Consider the following 22,223-nt stretch of genomic DNA (forward strand, 5'->3'; position numbering starts at 1 on the left):
GTTCGAGTTAAAGTTGTTGTTGTTAAGTAAGCAGTAAGCATTTTTTCAAACAGGATGAGTACAAAGAAGAAAAGGTCATTATTAATTCTATAATTATTGAGTAATTTTCTCAGTGTGAGTGATATTCACAGGGATGGCCTCATTACATATACTGTGTAAGCATTCATAGCAGCTTCCCTGTCTGAGTGTAAACTTTTGTGAGTAAAACATTTAAGTGAAACACTCAGTTATACTATGAAATACTCAACTTACTGCAAAATCAGCTAAATTGAATGCCCATATTGGCTTCTTTTCATTGGCTCCCTGTTAAATCCAGAATAGAATTTAAAATCCTTCTCCTCACCCTCTTATCCTATCGTATCTCAAAGACCTCATAGTACCGTATCACCCCAATAGAGCACTTTGCTCTAAGACTGCTGGCTCACTTGTGGTTCCTAGGATACTTTTTTGTGATTTGGTGTTATATAAATAAAACTGAATTGAATTGAAGCAGGGGGACCTTGCATATGGTACAAGATTTCAGTCCATTACGGCGAACGGTGTTACCAATGATAGTCTTTGTGCTGTGGTCCGAACTGGCTTCAGACAAGCACGCTCCTCCTGTTTAGTTCTGGGCTGCTCCATCACCTTTCTCATGAGTTGGGACCTTCTCACAAAGTTTCTTGCTGATAGTTCTGTAGGCCAGTCCAGCCTTGTGCAGGTCTACGTTCTTGTGCCTGACATCCTTTGACAGTTCTTTGGTGGTGGAGAGGATGGAATGGAGGAAACTGATTCAGTGGACAGGTGTGCTTAATATACATAACGAGTTGAGATCAGGAGTATCTGTAATTGAAGCCAGAATTCTGGCTGGGTTGTGGGGGATCAAATATTTTTTTGACTCAATGACATGCAAATCAATTTATAACTTTTATGTAATGCTTTTTTTTTTTTTCTGGATTTTTGGTTTATATTCTGTCTCTCTTCATTAAAATGAAACTACCATAAACATTAGAGACTGTTCATTTCTTTGCAAGTGTGCAAACTTAAAATTCATCAGGGGATAAAATGGTTATTATCACACTGTAAGTGGTTACAGTGATTCAGTCCTTTCTAAAACAAACAAACAAATAAACAAAAAACACTCACCTGTCAGAATTTTCTGGCAGGTTTCTCAGCAACGTCACTGACAGCACTGCTCAAATCCAAAGTCACTGACAGTACCCTCATCCTGCTCTCTTCTCTACTTCCTCTTTTGAGGACCACAGTTTGACTTTGCTTGCTAAACATAATTTATCATGCTGCTGCACTGGCTAACTGCTTCATAAGACACTCTCTGAAAATCTAATTGTTGCATAGTTGATGTCATGGGCATTTTGCACAAATGACAGGGAGCAAAGTCTGGAAATACAAGTAATATATTTCCCAGCATGCCCCTCTGCCATCAAGACTTTTCAGAAAAGGTGCCGGTGTTCATCAATGGAGTAAAATAACTGAGTAAATGTTTTCAGAGCTAAAATTAAATTCAGAAGGAAAATATATGCTGCATTAAAAACAAAATAGGCTTTATTTCACAAGGTAAAAGCATGACCTAAACATACAGTGGACCTCTTATAGTGTGTCTGCTTTACCAATAACAGTGTTTCTGAAGGAGGGAGGAGTCAGTTTGATTTAGAGTGGGCCTCTCCTACCTTCAGGCCCCGGGGTGTTGCCCCAGCTTCCATCTTGATTGAACTTTTCACCTTTGAAAATATTTGTATTATTACTGATGTGCAGGAAATGACTCGGCTCTAAACATGGAGTGTGATGTTTGAAGAGCTACAGGACAGAGTCAAAGTTTTCACACTGTGCTCACAACTTTGAGCCATCCACCCACTTCTTTGAAGTACCTAAAATCCAGGCAGAGCTTGGACAAAAATCATTTGGTCAAATATGGATGTATTTTAATTTCCAAGTCTAATGATTTTAATTCACTTCTATGTTTTTATGTCTGTTTTAATGTAACTCTGTATATTGCTCCCAGTTTTGGCCAGGACTCCCTTGTAAAAGAGATTTTAAATGTCAAAGACATTTTGCTGGTAAAATAAAAAGTAAAATTATGCACTCTTTTTGATACATTTCCCCCTCAACTATCATGAATCCCACAACCAAAACAACACGCGCTGTGTTCAGCAAATCCCATTAAATCACTTTATATGATTTATTTAAATATTCTGCTCATAAAATGTTGTGCAGTGAAATGCAAACTCCTTCAAATACACATGCAAGAAGGTCAGCCACCAAAATATCTGTGTCCCTGCCTTCCATTCACAAAACTGATGCTACACCTCTTAATTAAATCCATTAAACATTAAACAGTAGTAGGGTTTTGTTGTTGTGCAGAGCATTAATAAATCTGTCTGTGGACAGAGTTTATACCTCATTAAATGACCTCAGATTCCCCTTCAGAGCCCACAGGGAGCCACAATACAAAATGCATGTAGGCAATCAAGGTATTTTTGAACGTGAGCTGATGGAATTGCAGTGTTTCAGAGTTTTAGTCAAATTATAGGAATCAGTCCATGATGAACACAAGTGCAGTCATTCAGCTCTGCAACACAACAGATCACTGTCATGGAGGTTGCAGACATCTGTACTGTACAAGACTGAGATGTCTGTCAAAATGCTACAATTAATGGGACTTAGAAAGATGGGAAGTGCTTCAGATTAATTCATGAATCTCACAGAATATAATACTCACTTTAATTACAGCATTACATGTCATGGAGAAAAACATTGGCGGTGTGTGCAATGTTGTTCTCCATTTTCTCCAGAGGTGATGTGACACAGTTACTGTCTAATTTCAGTACTTCAATGATCCAGGGAGTCAGGATCTGACAGTAAATGGTGTTCTGTGTTCTTCTGCACATTGTACAGGTCAGCTGTTACACAGATTTCAGGTTTACATGATGGAATAGTTTGTAGTTAAGCAGCCCTCCCCTGGGTGAATCCTGGCTGCACCATATAGAGAGAGTAACTCTCCCACAGGAAAGAACAATAAAGAGAAGACAAAGGGAGGAGAGAGCTTGAAAGCAGCCAAGGAGAACTGATTAAGATGGTCCAACAGATGAGTTTTTTAGAGTAATATATAATTATAAAAATAAAGCATGGTATTTAGCACCGTTGCTTCATAGCAAGAAGGTTCTAGGGTTCCAGTCCTCCAGATTGATGGGGCCTGTTGGAGTTTGCATCTTTGTCCCATGTCTGCATGCGTTCTTTCCTGGTAGTCCTTCCTTCCACACTCCATGGCCTCTCACCCTTTGACAGCTGGGATAGGTTCCAGCCCAATGGTGACCCTGAAATGAACAAGTGGAAGAAAATGGATAATAATAATATCTAACTGGGATTTCATGTTTGCAGAGACATAAATCTGTGCAAATTAATCCCTCTGTCATGTGCTATAGCATTAACTTCTTGATTGTGGAGAATAAATGAGTGTCATTCAGCTGCTTCAGTTGTAGCAGGAGGGGAGGAGTCAGAGAGAAACTTAGAAAACCTGCCACAAACAGCTTAAGGTCACAGAGTTTGTTACCCTGGTAGTTAGCTCAGACTTTAACTTCATATGGAGTCATATCACAGTAAAAACACCAAGAGACATCTCGTATTTATCTGTGAGTTGCCAGTGGAGTCCCCCCTGCTGTCTCTCTCCTCTCCCTGGTGCTGGTGGGGTCCGGTCCTCTGTGGTGCCCTGGGGTGGGTGTTGGCCTGATGGGCCTGTCCGTGTCTCTCCGGGATGGGGGGCTTGGCATGGTGGTGGGGTGTCCTGCAGGCCTGGTGCTCTGCCCCTGTGCCTGGCTCTTTGGGGTGGGGTGGGCGCCCTTTGCTCTGTCGGGGGGGGTGGTGGGGGCGGTGGGTGTGGGGGGCTCGGGTGGGCGTCCTATGGGCCGGGTCGTCCTGTGCCCCTGGGGCTGTGTCTGGGTGCTCGGGTTGTCCTGGCTGGTGTCCCTCTTGGGTTTTCGGTCTGTTTGCTGTCCCTCGGCTCCTGTGGTGCTCTGGGCTCCATTTCTGGGTGCCCGTGCTGCCTGGGTGGGACCGGGTTGTGCTCTCAGCCTCTGTTGGTTTTGTAGAGGGCCTCAGGCACTGATGTAGACCTTCGTGCATGTTTCTGCCTTGACACGGGGTTTTCCATTGCTTCTTGGCCTTTGCTTTTATTGGCTGTAGCTCAGGAGGTAGCGCAGGTCACCTACTGATCGGAAGGTCAGCGGATTGATTCCTGGCTACTCCAGGCTGCATGCCAATGTGTCCTTGGGCAAGATACTTAACCACAAGTTGCTCTCTGACGCAAGTGCAGGAGTGTGAATGTTAGATAAAAGCACTTAGCTTAGTTAATCATGGAAGTGCTTGTATGAATGGGTGTGAATGGTGCAAATGTAAACGTGTTGTATAAGTGCTTTGAGTGCTCAGACAGAGTAGAAAAGCACTATGTAAGAACTAGTCCATTTACCATTCTTAGTTACTTTTTTGTATAGGTGAAAAAAAAACATCTTGTGTGATGAGTTGGGCTCACTACATTGGATTAGGGAGGGATCACATGCATGTCCTCACAGGTGCATGAATATGGGCACATATGTGCACGTGCACACACACACACGCACGCACACACGCACACACGCACACACACACACACACACTCACTCATTCACTCCAAAAAAAAAAAAAAAGAGGGGCCAATGATGTATTAAAAGGCTACCAGCTGACAGATACCTCAGCCTGTAGCAGATAGCACAGATGGTTTTTCAGTTTCCTGCCTGTTGCAGCTGCATGGCCAGGGTACCTGTCAAATCTTTTTTTTCTGAGGCCCTTTAGAAAAAATAAATAATATCATAACATAAATTCATGACAGGTGTGCTAGGATGTTTTTTCTATCTGATGTTAGCTGACATTAACTCTTCATCACACAAAAATAAACGGCCTTATTTTTGCCTGTGGCTGCGGATCATTTAATCTTTTGTTTGGATGTTAATTGTTCCTGAACAGGCATAACAAGAACAGTTGTGCCCATCCATTACCTGTGTGGGTTTCAGGACAACAATGAACATTCAGTCTGCCATTAACAAAGAGGTCTTCATCCCTCGTGATGAGCGGATGCTGGTGGCGGTGGAGGTGAGGAGGAGGAAAAGGAAGAGGATGTCTTTCCTGCCTACTGGAGCCAAAGCGGATTATGCCACATTCATCTGTGTGTCAGGTAAAAGTCTGACTCAGACACTTTCTGTCTCTGATAAAAAAAAGAAAAATCACCACATTAACACCAGAGAACATAAAAGCTATCCTCGTAAAGTATAACTTCAACACTGTGACATGCCAATCATGATCCTATCCTTATAGTTTGGAGGCAAGAAAAAAAGACTTTTGGGAAAAAAAGAAACATAAATGATTTATGTAAATTAAAATATATATTGATGTATTTGAAGAAAAGGCCACCACTGCTGACCACTTCATGACTGTGTGTTTTGTGCAGGTTAATGGAAATAAAAAAGGTAACTATGGTTCTATGAATTCCTGAATCCTGATATGTCAGGATTTTATATAAATAAAGTCACGTGCATGATGGGTGGCTGGAGCTCAGGCGGGAGAGCAGGTCATCTCCTAATTGGAAGGTTGTTGGTTCAGTCTCTGGCTGCTCAAGCCAAAGTATCCGTGGGCAAAATACTGAACCCCACGTTCCTCTCTGAAGCATCCATTGAAGTGTGAATTTGTCATGGTCCTGAGCTGTTGGCCCAGCTTTGTGTTTGTTTTTGATGGTCTGTTATATGTTCTGTTGTGCTCCTTATGTTAGGCCCCTGGTTTTGATTCCCTGTGTATTCTTTTGTCGTGGATATTTGTGTGTTTATCCCCTGCCCTTGTGTCCATGTGTCCTAGCCCTGGTCTTTGTGTTTAGTTACTTCCTGTTTTATTTTGGTATGTCTTTGGTTGTTTGATGTCTTCTGTTCCTGCTGTGTGCCTCATGTCCTGGATTCTGTTTTGTTTAGTAAGTGGACGTTTGTGTTGCTGGCTCTTCCTTTGCTCTGTGCCTGCTCATAAAGCTTATATTTCAAATTAAGCTTTTCACCTCGGGTGTCCTGCGTTGGGGTCCCCTGCCTGCCACCGCGTTTCATGACAGAATCTTAGATAGAAAGCACTTAGTCATTGAGAAAAGTGCATGTATAAATGTGTGTGAATGAGGCATGTTGTATGAAGTGCTTTGAGTGCTCAAAGTAGAGTAGGAAAGCGCTATATAAGAACCAGTCTATTTACCCGTGCGTATGCACCACAAATGTAACAGCCTACATCCGGCCTCTCTCAGTCTTCTTGCAACATTTTGTTTTCAGTCCAAATTGAAACAAACTGGATTAAATACACCAGCACAAGGCACAAACACGATCCTACCAGTCAGCCAGAGGCTGCATTAAGATGGTGGAACATTGTAAATGTGCAAGGTGTTGCCCATGATGCTGCTGCATAATTCTCCAAGTGGAACACCTCTCATTGTTACCCAGGATGCAGCCCCAGCACTGGCAGAGTGACAAGTAGCATCTGAGGGGGCAGGTGTCTTTTGGACGGACTTTTTCTCTTGTTTTTCCCATTATAAGACAAAAAGAGCTGTCACATTGGCCCCTGAAAAGAATTGGGGCTGGTGGCAGAACTGCAGCCTGTAACCCTGAGACATCGTTTTTAAAATCCATGCATCTTAAAATCAATGATTTTGCAGCGCTGGAGTTGCCAGTATGGGCAATAAGAGCTGCAATATTGTAAGCCTGTGAAGAACATTGGCAAATGCTTGATGTTGAGAAAAGTGTACCAGCCAAAGGTTATTCAAGGTCAAAATGCATGCTGGGAAAGTAATCAAGCGACTCAAACTGCTTGCACATTTTATAAATGTGACATATTTTGGTTTGGACTGATTTAAACAAATTTGATTAAAAAGTGAAAGAATAAATCAATGTTAAGTGATTTTGAGGCCTATGATCTCCTGGAGCTTAATCAGAAGCTAAACGCTGCTCATTCACTAATGAATGTGTTATGTTTTGAGCAGACACCTTATTACCATATCTAAATGAATCAAATCTAGTCTACATGTTTAGTTTGGTTTGGTAATCAGATATCTTTTTCACAGTAAAAAAGCTGAGATTTTATTACTTGGGATAGAATCTCCAGTGTTAAATAATTATCATAATTACAATCTTTACATTTTTATATTGTGGTTTGCATATAAACTCTGTCTCTAGTTACCAACACCAGACCACATCAGCTTCTCATTACTAAGGTGAAGCGGTTTGGTGGCTCCCCCACCTTCACCAGGAGATCCCAGTGGATGGTGGAGCAGCTCCGACAGGTTAATGGCATTAACCCCAACAAGGTCAGCAGCATTACCTACTGTACTGTTTCTTCACATTTCATATGCATTCAGTTGTTTGCTATTTTTGTTTGTTCTCCTGAATCCTGCTTTTTCAGGATAGCCCAGAGTTTGACCTGGTTTTTGATAATACAGTGGATCAGTGGGTGGCTAGCTCCTCGGCAGAAAAGTGTATCTTTGTCCAAATCCTGTACCATGCTTGCCAGACGTACTGGGAGGGGAAAGCAGATCGTCTGGGAAAACCAAGGAAGACGGGAAAAGAAGGCCAACAGGAGAGAGTTAATAAGTGCGATCAAGACGTGGCAGGAGCTGGTCCCAGAGAATCCAAAACCCTACAGGCCCGACGGAAGAGCATTGTTCCTCCCAGACACACAGAATTCATTAACTGCCAGTCCAAACTAACAGGAGGTAGTGTCTCATGGTGTTTGAGGTTATGATATGATACTCGTTCTTAACCTAATGATTCAGTTTGTAATGCGTTCTTTGTTCTTTCAGATGCCTGCACCATGAATCTGGTCATCTATCGTTGCAAAGCCTTCTTGAATCGTGTAAAAAACATGATGGTTGCAAACCAAAGTCACTCACCAGGTCAAGGTAAGGTGGTGATTAACGTGCTGATCACAGGTTTAATGAAAAGATGTCTCTTGTTGCATTATGGAAAATGTAGCATCCGGAGATTTCTCCATCCTGACTGGGCTCTAAAAGGCACAATCTTTCTCTCTGTATGTTTCCGGTCTTCCCACAGGACCTAATTTGAAGTTAGTTATACAGTAAACTGACTGTATCCTCATAATCTCACAGATGAAACTGAAGCGGAAGGCATTTACTGGTTAGCTCAAGTTAGTCCATAAAGGTTAGGCAAATTAACTGTGAATCTGGCTCTACTGGCAATCTAACTCTAGTGGTATGGTGGTGGTGTGATTAACACTGTTTCACAGCAAGAAGGTTCCCGGTTCAAACCCCAGCTGGAACCTTTCTGTGTGGAGTTTCTATGTCCTCCCTGTGCATGTGTGGCTTTCCTGAGGGTGCTCTGGCTTCCTCCCACAAAGACATGTATGTTAACTGATTCTTAATTGGCCATGAATGTGAGGTTAAATGTGACTTGTGTTTTCAGTGGGCAGTAAGAATAGAAAGCACTAAAGTATCCAATCCAGCCAACTGGATGGATGTGAAAACTGCAGGAGGAGAATATTACTTTTATAATTTTCATTATATTGCAAGTCACACAAAATGCACCACTCCAAAGTATATAGTAAAAATTCTTCTCTATGCAGTAAAAACCCCTGGAAGGTTTTTTAAGCATGAACATTTTTAGACTGTGTTTGTATTTCTTTAATTCAAAGAATTGAAAATCGAGAGGATTTTTTCATAGGTTACTATGCAGTGGCTTTTCTACCGATTTGAAATTACACAGGAATGTATGCATCCTATAACCTAAAGTTTAAATAACGAGAGATCATTTGGAAGAAGAAAAGGAACTTGATTTATTGTGATACAGAAATTAATTGATCTATTTGGTATCCAAAGACATGTAATTAGTGGGGTTAGCTTAACTGGTGATTCTAAATTGCCCAAAGGTGTGAATGTGAGTGTGAGTGGTTGTCTGCCGCTCTGTGTTGGCCCTGTGACAGGCTGGCGACCTGTACAGGTGTACCCTGCCTCTCGCTCTATGACAGCTGGGATAGGCTCCAGCCCCCCCATCACCCTGAACCAGATAAGTGGAAGAAGATGGATGGATGGATATTTGGTGATTAGACTAGTCTAGGAGCTGGTAGTGGTGGAGATGGAGATGGAGGCTTGGATGGGTTCTGGCTGACCAGGGTGAGGCGGAGATGGGGAGGAAGTGGGTTATATGAATAAGACAGAATGACAGAGGAGCACTGAGATTTAAAACACATCAGATGATGAAAGCGGATGATTGGACTGGAGTAATAATGTCAGTACTGACTTTAACAGCATGGGAAAGTGGAAGCGATGTAAAGAACAGATCAGCAGCTGAACGCCCAGGAAGCAGGCAAATGAGTGATTACAGATCTTACTTATTGAAGCGATGCATGAGCTTCATAATAGAAAAAACTGTGTTGATCATCCGTGTGCTCAGGCCCACCAAACCAGTCCGGACACACCAGCTTTTTAACATTTGTTTCACAGGAATTGCAAAGATTTCCAGTGACAAATCTTCTCTAAATGATTGTAATAGGCCTATTAAAATGTAAAACATTAGTAAACTGTGAACTGTTATTTATACTCTGATTGATTAAAATAGAAACATTCTGCTCCATCAGGTTTGAGACAGATGACTAAAAAACATGTATTCCTAGCTACACGCCTAAATGGATGCAGTCAGGTTTCAGAGAGCATCATTAATTAGTTCAAACTATTCTTGCTTTTTTCAGTCTATTGTGGGACTTAACAAACTTTGTGCCACAGATTTCCTCCTGTCTTTACGTTATGCCACTGTGACTCCTCAGGTCATTGTATCCTCAGCATGTGTCTAAGGGTCATTTTCCCTTCTGTCTTTTTGTCTATTGTTCTTGCTGAGCCGCACCTTTCTGTTGCCAGAGAAAGGCCTCTCTGTGTTGAGATCCTCATATGAGAAGAGACTTTGTTTATTTCAGGGAGGTTCATACAATAGCGGGCATTAGTTCTGTGACTACAGCGAGAGCAGCACACCATTGAACCCACTGACAGGGCCGGTGTAATGGATGGGAGGGATGCCAGGCTGCAGCAAGACTCAGGCTGACAGTTCCACAGCACTACAATGTGTTGCTATTGATGATGTTAATAGAGGAGAAGGCAATAGTATAAATTTATTTGTATCAGTAGACTTCCTATCAGACATTTAAAAATGTTGTCAGCACATTGGTATGTAGCTTGAATTGGATACAGTAGAATTTGGAAAAAAAGAAAAAAGAATCAGTCTCAGGGAGGGGCACCCATGTGGTTGGGGGTGAGGGGGGGGAGACAGGATAAAAGAGATCCAGAGATTAAGGATTCAAGGATTCTTTATTGTCATTCATCATCACATTTACATGCAGTGGAATGAAATTTCTCAGGTCCCAGTGTTGCCCATGCAAACAGTTTTTCAAGTATATTACAAGAGAATAAATAAAAAGTAACAATAATATTAAAAAAATATATAAAGTGAATAAATATAAAAATAAACAAATATAAAATAAACAGTTTAAACAGATGTGGAGTAAAGGTAGTGACACGGCAGTGCGAACGACAGCAGTCTCACAGCTTCAGGGAAGCGGCTGTTCCTCAGTCTGCTCTTCCTGCTCTTGATGCTCCTCAGCCTCCTGCCTGAGAGGCGGGGAACAAAGAGTGTGTGTGCTGGGTGTGTGTGGGGTCCTTCACGATGCAGATGACCCTTTTCCTGCATCTGGAGGTGTAAATATCGGTGGTGGTGGAGAAGCCGACTCCAATAGTCCTCTGTGCAGCCTTCACGAGCCCAGGATGCTCTCCACCACACATCTGTAGAATGAAGAAGGACTGAGCTTCTGAGTCCAGAGCGCCTCAGCATCCTGAGAAAGTAGAGGTGCTGGTGTGCCTTCCTGACCAGACTGGAAGTGTTGTTGCCCTAGGTGAGGCCATTATTTAGGTGTACACCCCAGTATCTGCAGCTGGGGACCACTTCCACTGCAGATCCTTCAATGTGCAGGGGGAGAAGGGAGTGTCTGACCCCTCTGATGAGCAAATCATCTCCTTTGTTTTTGTCACATTGATGCAGAGATTGTTGTCTCTGCACCAACTGTCCAGGTGCCCCACTTCCTGCCTTGCATCCAACCACTGCTGTGTCATCCACAGACTTCACAAATGACAGCCTGGGTGCTTTGCTGAGCAGTCATTTGTGAGCAGGGTGGACAGAAGAGGGCTCAGCTCTTGGGGACTGGGATGATGGTAACTAATACTGCTTCTGTACTGTGATGAATTCAAATAAACCGTTCCTCTGCAGATGATCAGTTAGCCATTTTACAACTACTCTTTCAAGAATTTTTGAGATAAAAGGAAGGTTGGAGATTGGCCTGTAATTAACTAAGACAGCTGGGCCATATGCTGGCTTTTTTAAGTAATGGCTTAAATACTGCCAGCTTAAAGGCTTATGGTTCCTGGCCCATTAATAGAGATTGATTGATCATATTTAAAATGAATGATAGGTCTTCTTTGAGCAGTCTTGTAGGAATGGGGTCTAATAGACATGATGATGGTCTGGAGGAAGAAACTATTGAAGTTAACTCAGAAAGATCAATCAGAGAGAAAGAGTTTAAATAAATATTAGTAATATTGAAAGTTACCGTACATAATGATATGTCAGTGAGATGGCTGTGAATTATTTTTTGGTTAAAATTTTATTTGTGAGGAAATTGATGAAGTCATTTCTAGTTAAAATTAAAGGAATATTTGACTCAACAGAGCTCTGACTCTCTCAGCCTGGCTACGGTGCTGAAAAAGGGTTACAGTGATCCCTCACCTATCCAGAGACCCTCATGATAGGTGGAAATCTGCGAAGTAGCCGCGTAATATTTATTATATCCATCCATCCATCCATCCATCCATTCGCTTCCGCTCATCCTGTTCAGGGTCGCGGGGGGGCTGGAGCCTATCCCAGCTGTCATAGGGCGAGAGGCAGGGGACATACATACATATTATATATTAATTTTATTATTTATATATATTTTAAGTCTTTATAAACCCTTCCCCCACTCCTATAAACATTTCCCACTCTCTTACTACAACTTGAATGATGAAGATGATGACTTATGCAGCTGCGCAGTAATGATAGCAATGAAGGTGGTGCAGTATCTTCGCCCTCGGCCGTTACTTCTATTTCCGCTAAAGATGTAGGCATGACTTATCTCTTCATCAGAGTGATGAACATAGTTATGGAGTGTTGCAGAAATACCCATATACTGAAAAATCCTACAATATAGTGAAAACTCCACGAAACAGAATTAGAAATATACTTTTTTTTAACTCCACGATACAGTGAAGCCACAATAAGTGAGCTGTGATATAGAGAGGGACCACTGTATTCTTATTTTCTTCAATCAGTGATGAATAGTAAGATGCCCTAGCCTTATGGAGGGCTTTTTAAAGATTTAATTTAATTTGATTTTTTTTTTTGAGCAACAAACTCTTTTTCCAGGCTAAATGAAGATCTTCTAAATTAGTGAGATGCCATGTCTACTCCAGCTTATAGGTTATCTGCTTTAAGCTGCACATTTGTGAGTTATACCAGGGAGTCAGGCACTTCAGGCTTCAGGCTTTCTTTTTCAGAGGAGCCACAATATCCATAGTCATATGCAACACTAATAATGAGATAATCAACCTCTGTGGGAGTTGAGTTTTTGTAACTGCTCTGCATTGTGGTGGTACTGAAGAAGATAATAATGCAGCACTTTCAGAAAGAGTAGAGGCACTGCTGCTCCACATCTAAAGGAGCCATTTGAGGTGGTTCAGGCATCTGACCAGGATGCTTCCTGTGTGCCTCTTGGGTGAGGTGTTTTTTCTATGTCCGACCGAGTGGAGGCCCTGGGGTAGACCCAGGACATGCTGAAAAGAAGGATCACCACAAGGGTATGACACCACTGGCCAATTACCTGCCTCTCCAAAACATGGATGCTCCTCTCATCTGTGTAGGCACATCAGTCAATGCATGAGCACTGCTCAGATAAGCATCACACCAGGACTGTAATTCCAGGTAGACCAACCTGAGCAATGCATGGATTGACTTCAAAAAAGCCTACGACTCAATGCCTCACACATGGATACCACAGTGCTTGGCACTGTACTAGGCTAGTAGTGTGCTAATGACATTCATGAGGAACTCAGTGGTACTGTGGAAGACAAGACTGGAGGCTAGCTTCAAGGCAATTGTATAAGTCACTATCCAGTGGTTGTGGCTCAGGAGGTAGAGCAGGTTATCTATTAATTGAAAGGTTGGTGGTTTGATCCAGTCTGCATACCAATGTATTGAAACCCAAGTTGCCCATGCTGCATCAATCAGAGTGTGATAGTGTGTGTGTGTGTGTGTGTGTGTGTGTGTGTGTGTGTGTGTGTGTGTGTGTGTGTGTGTGTGTGTGTGTGTGTGTGTGTGTGTGTGTGAAAACTAGACAGAAAGTACTATAGCACTTTTTTACTCTACTTTAGCACTCAACGCCTTATTCATCCATTTACACAAACATTTTTTTTGTACATCTAAGTGCTTTCTATCTAACATTCATACTCTCATTCACTCATACTCCAATGAACACATCAAAGAGCAACTTGGGGTTCAGTATTTTGATTGGGCAAGCATGAAATATACCAAGGTAATGAACTGTCCCTGTTGCTGTTCTGCATAGGCCTGAACCACCTAGGTTAGCTTATCTAACTAAAAGCCAATACAGATCTAAATTCAGGAGTGGAGTGACCGTCAACCAACTCTTGCACATGGATGACATCAAGCTGTATGCCAGAAGTGAGCGAGACATTACTCACGTGGGGTGGTGCCAAAGTGGTAATAGGAGCATTAAGAGCTATAACCCTGAAACTTGAAGAGTGGCTAAAGGTACAACATCAGGGGTCTCTATCCTGAACACTGTAGTCCTAGGAACAGCTATGGTACTGCAAAGAACCCTCAAACTCTGAGGCCTCTGGGATAGAACCAGAGCTTAAAGAACACACACATAGCACCTCCCAGGGGATGAGAGGGAGATTTTTAAAATGTGTTTTTTAATATATGTCTTTTTCTAAAGACCTTTAGAAAAAAGTGGTGCAGGTAATCTACTAATTGGAAGGTCAAAGGTTCGAACCTTGGCTGCTTCGGTCTGCATGCCAAAGTTTCCTTGGGCAAGATACTGAAGCCCAAGTTGCTCTCCAGTGTGTTCGCTGGAGTGTGAATGTTAGATAGAAAGCACTTAGACATAGAAAAGTGCTCGTATGAATGGGTATGAGTAGGTGAATGAGGCATGTTATAGCATGTTTTGGCATACTATAATACGGCACGACACATTTTGAGCGCTCGACTAGAAAAACGCTGTATAAGAACCAGTCCATGTACCATTTAACATAAAGTGTTGCCTGTAATACGTTTTATGATTGGATGACCCTCTTCATACCTTCATATGTGATAGTGTCAACATATCCCCTCTCTTTTTCAGAATGCTCATTAATAGCCATTACTTGACTTATATGGTATATACCAGCGAGTGCTCGGTGCTCGATTATGTTGGGCTGTCAAGATCCCAGTTCAAGCCACTGCCACCGCTGACACTCACAGGCAGCTTGGTTGAAAACTGACACAGATGGTGTCATGTGCTCCTGCGACAGGCAAGGAAGAGGACCCCAATGCAGGACTCAGGAGGCATGAATTAAACTTAAGCTTCAGTTTTTATTGCTTGAACAAAGCATGTAACAGAGCTGGTCTGGTGCCAGCAAAATCATAGCTCACATAAAACTTTGATTTGAGTTAACTTAACAACTTAGCTTGAGCATGAGCAGAAGCATGACATGAATGCCCACAGCAGGAACAGATGGTGGTGGTGAATGATGACCGAGATGACAACAAGGACGCAACAACAAGCAGGGGACACTCAGGACTTAAATACATGAGGGCTGATGAGGGAAGTGGACACATCTGGGAAACACAGGTGAACAACATAACACTAATCACAAAGCAAACTAGAATACAACCCACAGGGACAAGACCACTGTCAAAATAAAACAGGAAACAACTAGACGGAGACAGGAATGTGGACTTGACAAACAACACTGGGAAAAACTGAAACAACAACAACAACAACAACACCACAACACATGGGACCAAGGACATGACCAAGGGACATGACAGACACCGGAATTCTACACAGAGAACAGGGAATCAATGTAAATGATTATAACGAAGAAATACAAAACATTAACCAAACTATGAATCTAAATAAGAGAATTAATAAACACAATGAAACAGAACCATAAGGGTGGAAGCAAAGCACTGGGCATAAGGCCCAGGATCATGACAGATGGGAACGGTTTTGGTTGTACATAATCACTTCAGGTGCGTTGAACAATGAGGAGGGGGTTATCCTACTTCATGCTGTTGGCAAATAAGTGTTACAAGTGTATAACACGCTCACCATTATCCTGACTGGAGAAAATGGCACAATAACAATAGAGGACGTTATAAAAACATTCAGGGGCTACTGGAGCATGCAAGAGTATTGTATACAAATGTCACCAGTTCTAGACACACAATGTCAGCAGGAATATTGGTAGACAACTTCAAGCTTGACACAGCAACCAATAAAAATGTGCTTCTCTTGCACTTGCATCAGCAGTTACTTGGTCCATCTCAGTTACGGCCCACAGAGTCTATGTTATTTGATTTTGGGGTTGCCCACCTGTCTGTAGATGATGTTGTGTCTCTAGAATGCAGGACAACCAAACACAAGGCCCTTGCTTGACTTCCATGTCACCAGTCATGCAAACAAACCAATTCTGGGCAGAGATGAATGTGATGAGCTGCAGCTGTTGAAAAAGTCTGAAGCACTCACAGCCAAGTCCCCACAGCCAGGACTATCTCCAGCCACCAAAGAGGAGCTATTGCAGAGATATGCAGAGGTCTTCACAGGTCTGGGTGGATTTCTCAGTCCATCACATACGTAAACATTGACCCAGCGAACACGGCGGTGATCCCCGCATGCAGAAATGTGCCCCTCTCCATGATCGTCTTTTTAAAAAAGGCACTGAAAGAACTACAGGAAAAGAAAGTGATAACACCCATCAATGGGTTAACAGTCTTGTTGCTACAAAGAAAAATGGTTTGCTCAGGGTATGTTTGGACCCTTCCAATCTGAATCAAGCAGTTAAATGCCAGCACTACTCCATTCATATTCCCAAAGATGAGCAAAGCAAATTAGCTGGATGAAAAGGACAGATACTGGCATATTAATCTAGATGAGCCGTCGTCAAAGGTCTACACCTTTAACACACCACAGGGTCGCTTTCACTTCCTCAGACTCCTGTTTGGGATCAGGTCTGCCAGTGAAGTAGTTCAACAAAAGAACTGTGTGATATCCAAAGTGTACATATCATAGCCAATGACTTGATTATGCAGCATCATCAGAGCACGAGCATGACAAAATCCTGGAAAAGGTAATGGAAAGAGCAAAAACAGCAAATGTGACGTTCAGCTCAGACAAAATTCAACCTCAGATTGAGATGTGTGTGTGCAGTGCCAGCAGTTACCACCCAAACATCAGCGAGAGCCACTCATCCCTCATCAGATTCTAGAACTGACATGGATGAAAGTCGGAGCAGTCATCTTCGAGCTGAATGGTCGGGATTAGTAATTTAGAAAATGAAGTCTGTTCTTGCAAGACACAGGATCCCCAGAGAGCTGGTGAGCGATCATGACCCATTTGCCAGTTGGGAAATTAACCCTTTAACAGCGGGCGATTGCTGCCAATGCACCTGTTACCTGCCCTTACTTGCTGTGAACACCTTGTTAACGTTGGGCGTATCACATCAAACACACTTTGAATTACTGTAATTATGTAATCATTTGACCTACCAAAAAAAGAAATTGCACTTCACACCCAAAGGTTATTACAGTAATTGTTGCTGGAAGTCTACGAATGGTAGGACTTTTGAGGTTATCTGTGGTAAATAAAGGGTTAAGTCATTTGAAGCTTCATGGGAGATGAAGCTCATACACACCAGCCCAGGCTTTTCCTCTTCATAGGGAATGGCTGAAAGGTCAATAAAGACTGTGAAACATTTGCTGAAGAAAGCAATGCAGACCCACATCTTGTGCTGTTGTCTCTGAGAAACACACTGGTGACAGGACTGAACATGTCACCAGAACAAATGTTAAGAGGAAGAGTCCTACAAAGCACACTTCTTTGCTCCACGACCTGCAGGGTCTCCAGAAGCAGTACTATGACCAGTGGACAAAGCCACTTCCTGTGCTGAGCCCAGGTGACACTGTACATGTGCAGACACGTCGAGGTTGGGAGCCTGCAGTTGCCATCCAGTAGAGAGCTGAACCAAGCTCCTTCACCGTGCAGATGCCATCAGGTTGGACACTTCCGAGGAAGATACACTGAAGTCCATTCAAGGACACTCACCTTAACAAACAGATTGACTCAGAGGTAACGCCTTTTCAGACTCCCAAGAGAGACCCAATGACTGACATGCCACACGATTCACTTCCTGCAAGCATGGACAATAATCCTACATACTACACCACATCTGGTAGGAATTTCAGACAACCTGGCAGGTACAGAGACTGATCCTGTGGATGTTATGTGCTCAACATGTGTTTGATTAATGCCAAAAAAACCAAAAAATTTTGAGAAGCCCAAACACAAGGGTGAACAGAACACAATGCAATGCTAAACAGAAACAGTTTGGCAACGATTCATCGAAAGCCATTTGCTTACTGAGAATATGATTTATAGACCTAATTGTAGAAGGATTGATGCCAATAAGCTCTGACCGTTCCTTTGGCACTATTAAGAGGCCGAAGATTCCCTTGATACTAGCGAGAAAATATATACAGTACCAGTCAAAAGTTTGGAAACACTTACGCATGAATGTCCAGACTTTTGACTTTTGGTGTGTGTGTGTGTGTGTGTGTGTGTGTCTGTGTGTGTGTGTGTGTGTGTGTGTGTGTGCATTAACAGGTCGAACAGGGCACCGTGCCACAGGCAGAAATGTTGGTAATGTTGTCCAGAGGATGACTGTGACTCTGGGAGAGCGTGGAAACAGGCTGACTTGTGCTGAGGACAAGACTGTGGAGCTGACACACAAAGTCCAGCAGTTTGCAGACACAGCTCATAAGGTGACACAAACAATTACTGGATTTGTAATTTAAAACTGTATATAGAATAGATAATAGGATAGCTCATATTTGAAAAAGTATTTTTCAAGGTTTTAGTGCAATTTATTTTATAATCGGTTGTTCTATTTCTATTGCAGCTGGCCCTGAAATATTCAAAGTAGAGTGTGTTGGAGGGAGAGTCCTGTAATAAAGACACTAACCCAGCAGCTACAGCTAACTCAACAAGATGCTACTGAGAAGACAATACGGAGAGTGGTTCTCCAGGCTGTCACTGATATGCTTCTATTACAACTGAATGTAGTAAAGAGAACTAAATACTGCGTCCCTGTGATCTGAGGACCTTCTGTCCCATGACTGAATGCCACCTGCACCATTTTCATTTGAAATGTTTTGTCTGTTGTCAGATAGTTCATGAAAAAGAAAAAGGTAGACTTATTTAACATTTAAATACCCTTGAAATTTATTTTGAAACCACTGCAGATAAGAGTTCGTACTGCTCACAGTGTATTCTATTTGATTTGGTAAGGTATGTCCACATTATGTGACTTTGATTTAACGTGCTCTAATATGTGTCTTTCATAGTATTGTCCAGTCTGATGTCATTACTTGTTGCTGCCCTTCTGTGTTTTTGTGTGTGTATATGCTCGATATACAGTGCAGGGTCTCCTGTGTTGTCCACTGTGTTAACATTATCTGTCATGAACATCAAAGTGTCACATTATATTTACCTTGATGTCTATGTCATTTTGTTTCTTTGTATTATCTTAGAAAGTGGAATGCAGGTAGATTTGGTAGTTCAGGTAAATGGTTTTGATTGAGACCAGTTCTCTTAAATGTTTGGTTTATTGCTTTTGGATGCAGATTGTATGTGATGTAAATGTGTGAAGTTTTAATTTTAACCTACCTACTTTTCTCTGTGCTCTAATTAAATAAAAACGAGTTGAGCTCATCCAGGGTATCAGCTGTTTTACTACTAGATGATGCTCAAACAGCAAAAAATAGTGGGACTGGGGCTGGCTTCTCGTTGCCTCGGTTACTCTGGGGCCCTTGCTCCTCGACTGGGGGGGGCTGTAGCTTCTGATGGGCGGAGCTGCGGCGTTCTGCCCTCATTAGTGTTTACATTTCATGACACAGACACAAACACCCACGCAATCACAACACAACTAAATTGTGGGTTTGCGTAGCCATGCTTCGTTTGTTTTGTTTTTCCCACACAAATTTATTTTTGCAAGTATTGTTAGCATTTTGTATGTTTTTTTTTCTTCTCTTACGGGTTCAGCAACTGATGAACTATTTTGGTTTATTTACTTGTGCTCTTTCCCCTTTTTTCTATTTTCTCCATATTCTCCTTTTTTTTCTCTTTCTCTCTCTCCCTTTTTCTTTTCTTTCTTTTCTCTTTTCTTTTTCCTCCGCCTGTCAACTCTGGCGCAGATATATGTATGTGAAAAATAACATAAATTAATAAAGAGACAAATATTAACAAGAGGAGCCTATAGAGAACCTATGGACACACACAGACGCACACACAATAAAAATGCCCCCCACCCCCGCCCCAAAAAGAAACACTCTAACCCAAAAACAGTATTTGCCATGAAGCTACCACCCCAGGGGAATAATGCCAACTTCCTTTACCCCCACAATTCCAACACCAGAATCTTTAAAGAAGTTGAACCAACGGCACTCATTCGTGGCACTTAATAGGACTTAACGAAAACCTCATCAGGGCCCGCAGACCCGGAGTCACCTGAACGAGGTAATTTTCCCCCTTTAAGACAGTCCAGCGTCCAGCTGTCCACTGGCAGTGTAGTCTTGTAGGCAGAAACAAAACAAAAATCCTCCACAGGTAACAGTCGGGTAATTACGGTAATTCAAAATGTGTTTGATAAGATGTCTCTGGGGGGATATGCTTTGTGTTAAGCAGCTGTTCATGGTAGGAAAGGGTAGGTCTCAGGTGTCTCACAAAACATTAAAAGCTTAATCAGGATTTTAAATGTTTTCATTTTATTTCAGGTAAGAGTCACACCAGGTGTGTTGAAGCAGAGACACATCTAAAACCTGCAGGACACTGGGCCACGAGGCCTGGATTTGAGAACCACTGGATTAATCTGTGATGAGTATAAGGCTTCATAGAAGTCTTTAAAAGATTTATTTATTTGGTGTGGGTCATGAGTAATATTACCAGTCGAGTCTTTAATAGAATAAATGGCTGTTTTTTCTTTATTTAGTTTTAACTGGTTAGCCAAGAATTTTCCAGATTTATTTCCATGTTCGAAGTTTTCTAAACGCAGCCTCTGCAACATGAATTGTGTCCTCTTATCAATTATTTCATTTAACTCCAGTTTCAGTTTCCTCAGGTTGTTAATTATATGTTCTTGTGGTGAAGCAGCATAGACAGTTTCTAAAGATTTAATTTTCTGTTCTAATTCTAACACAAGTGTGTTTTCTTTATTTTTCTTATGCGAGCAGTAAGATATTATTTGGCCCCGCATTACTGCCTTTCCTGCTTCCCAAAGAACACATGGTGATATTCCTGGAAGATCATTATATTCTAAATATGCTGACCACTCCTTTTTGAAATAATTAATAAAATCTTGTTCTTTAAGTAATGATGTATTAAATCTCCAGTTCCTGATTGGTGGTGTAACTCTTTTCTATATCAGAGACATAGACACCAGTGCATGGTCACTGATAGTGATAGGATGAATCTGAGTGTCTGTGATATCCATCATCATGGAACTGCTAACTAAAAAGTAATCTAAGCGGGAGTGAGACTTGTGTACTGTTGAGAAAAAAGTATAATCCCTCAGAGTGGGGTGATGTGAACGCCAAGCATCACAAAGACCAAAATCCTTCATGTACTGTTTAAGAATGTCTGCAGACTGCCAGCTCCTCTGACTCACTGCTGTACTGAGCCTGTCAATATCTGCATTAAGTAACCAGGTTGAAGTCTCCTCCTATTATAAGTGTGGTGTCAGAGTGATCAGAGAGTGAGGTGAAGAAGGTATGAAAGAAGGAGGGGTCATCAACATTTGGTCCATATATGCTAGCGATACATAAATCTGTATTCTGAATAGATAAGGTAAGTATTATAAATCTACCTTCTGGGTCTGAGGTAGTGTTTCTAATGGTGAAGTTCATCTTATGAATGAATGAATGAATGAATGAAGTTTATTGCCATGTGGGTGAACAAGTTCACACATTGGAAATTGCAGTTACAGAACACCATCCAAGAATACACAAAACACAACACACATGGGGGGATATGTGTCCTGGGGTCATGCAGCCGACTTGCAGCGCTACCTTTGGCAGGAGGAGAAAACAACACATCATGGGGAAGTTAGGTTAAAAAAAAGTCATCTGGTACAGTGCTCAAAAAGAGCACTATACCAGGGTCCAAAAAAACCACCTTAGCAAAGCATTTGCACATGTAAAGCTAGGACAGCGGCGGTAGGTGAGGTCAGGTCAGGAGGGGATGCAGACAGAGACGAGAGGTGGGGGCATTGTGGAGCCAGATGCCAGGTTCCAGCCAAAACAGTTCGCTGATAGTGGTGGAATTTCATCAGCGGCCGTGATACACCAGACCCAGCTTCACAAATCACAACGCGGAGTGGGGGGAAGAGCAGCCGCACACAGAGCCCTGGAGAGAGATATGGTTGCCAACCCAAGGCCGGCAGGGGAGCCGAATTCCTGATAACAAATGTTGTTTTGGAACAGGCTGCTTGTTTTTCCAACAGCCTTCAGTCTTACTGGGAAACCATTCAAAAATCCAATATTCCAAATTCGTTGATTGCCGTCCTCACTGTGCAGAACCGAACTATATCTCCTGATCTAACCCCTCTCGCCTGCGAGCCCGCTAATCTTGCGGCTCAGGTCCACCAGGCTTTGAGTCTGAGTTTGTACGGCTCTGCTCAGCCCTTCCACCTGGGTCAGCAGCCTCTGCAGATGTCGAACCGCCGTCCAGATTTTCTTAATTTGCCAGTTAAGCAGGTATCCACCGAGCCCAAACAGAGAAGATACCGCTACCAAAAAGCCGAATATATATGCGTCTTC

The 22,223-nt window shown here is 42.3% G+C and overlaps 1 protein-coding gene across 2 annotated transcripts in view; it reads left to right on the forward strand.

Annotated features, from left to right (window-relative positions):
- Window positions 1–19,122, forward strand: part of stxbp6l (syntaxin binding protein 6 (amisyn), like) — a 19,986-nt gene extending 864 nt beyond the window's left edge. Inside the window, exons 2-7 of one of the 2 annotated variants that reach the window (XM_030722353.1) lie at window positions 5,040–5,200; window positions 7,221–7,351; window positions 7,555–7,756; window positions 7,844–7,942; window positions 18,016–18,173; window positions 18,311–19,122. In XM_030722353.1, the coding sequence (XP_030578213.1) occupies window positions 5,047–5,200; window positions 7,221–7,351; window positions 7,555–7,756; window positions 7,844–7,942; window positions 18,016–18,173; window positions 18,311–18,334 (768 nt within the window). In that variant the 5' untranslated portion in view covers window positions 5,040–5,046 and the 3' untranslated portion in view covers window positions 18,335–19,122. Of the gene's footprint in view, window positions 1–5,039; window positions 5,201–7,220; window positions 7,352–7,446; window positions 7,757–7,843; window positions 7,943–18,015; window positions 18,174–18,310 lie in introns of both variants that reach the window. The other variant, XM_030722352.1, reaches the window with a different exon arrangement.
- Window positions 19,123–22,223: the final 3,101 nt, after the last annotated feature.

This window comes from Archocentrus centrarchus, chromosome 24, assembly GCF_007364275.1.
Source record: "Archocentrus centrarchus isolate MPI-CPG fArcCen1 chromosome 24, fArcCen1, whole genome shotgun sequence".
NCBI classification, from domain to species: Eukaryota; Metazoa; Chordata; class Actinopteri; order Cichliformes; family Cichlidae; genus Archocentrus; species Archocentrus centrarchus.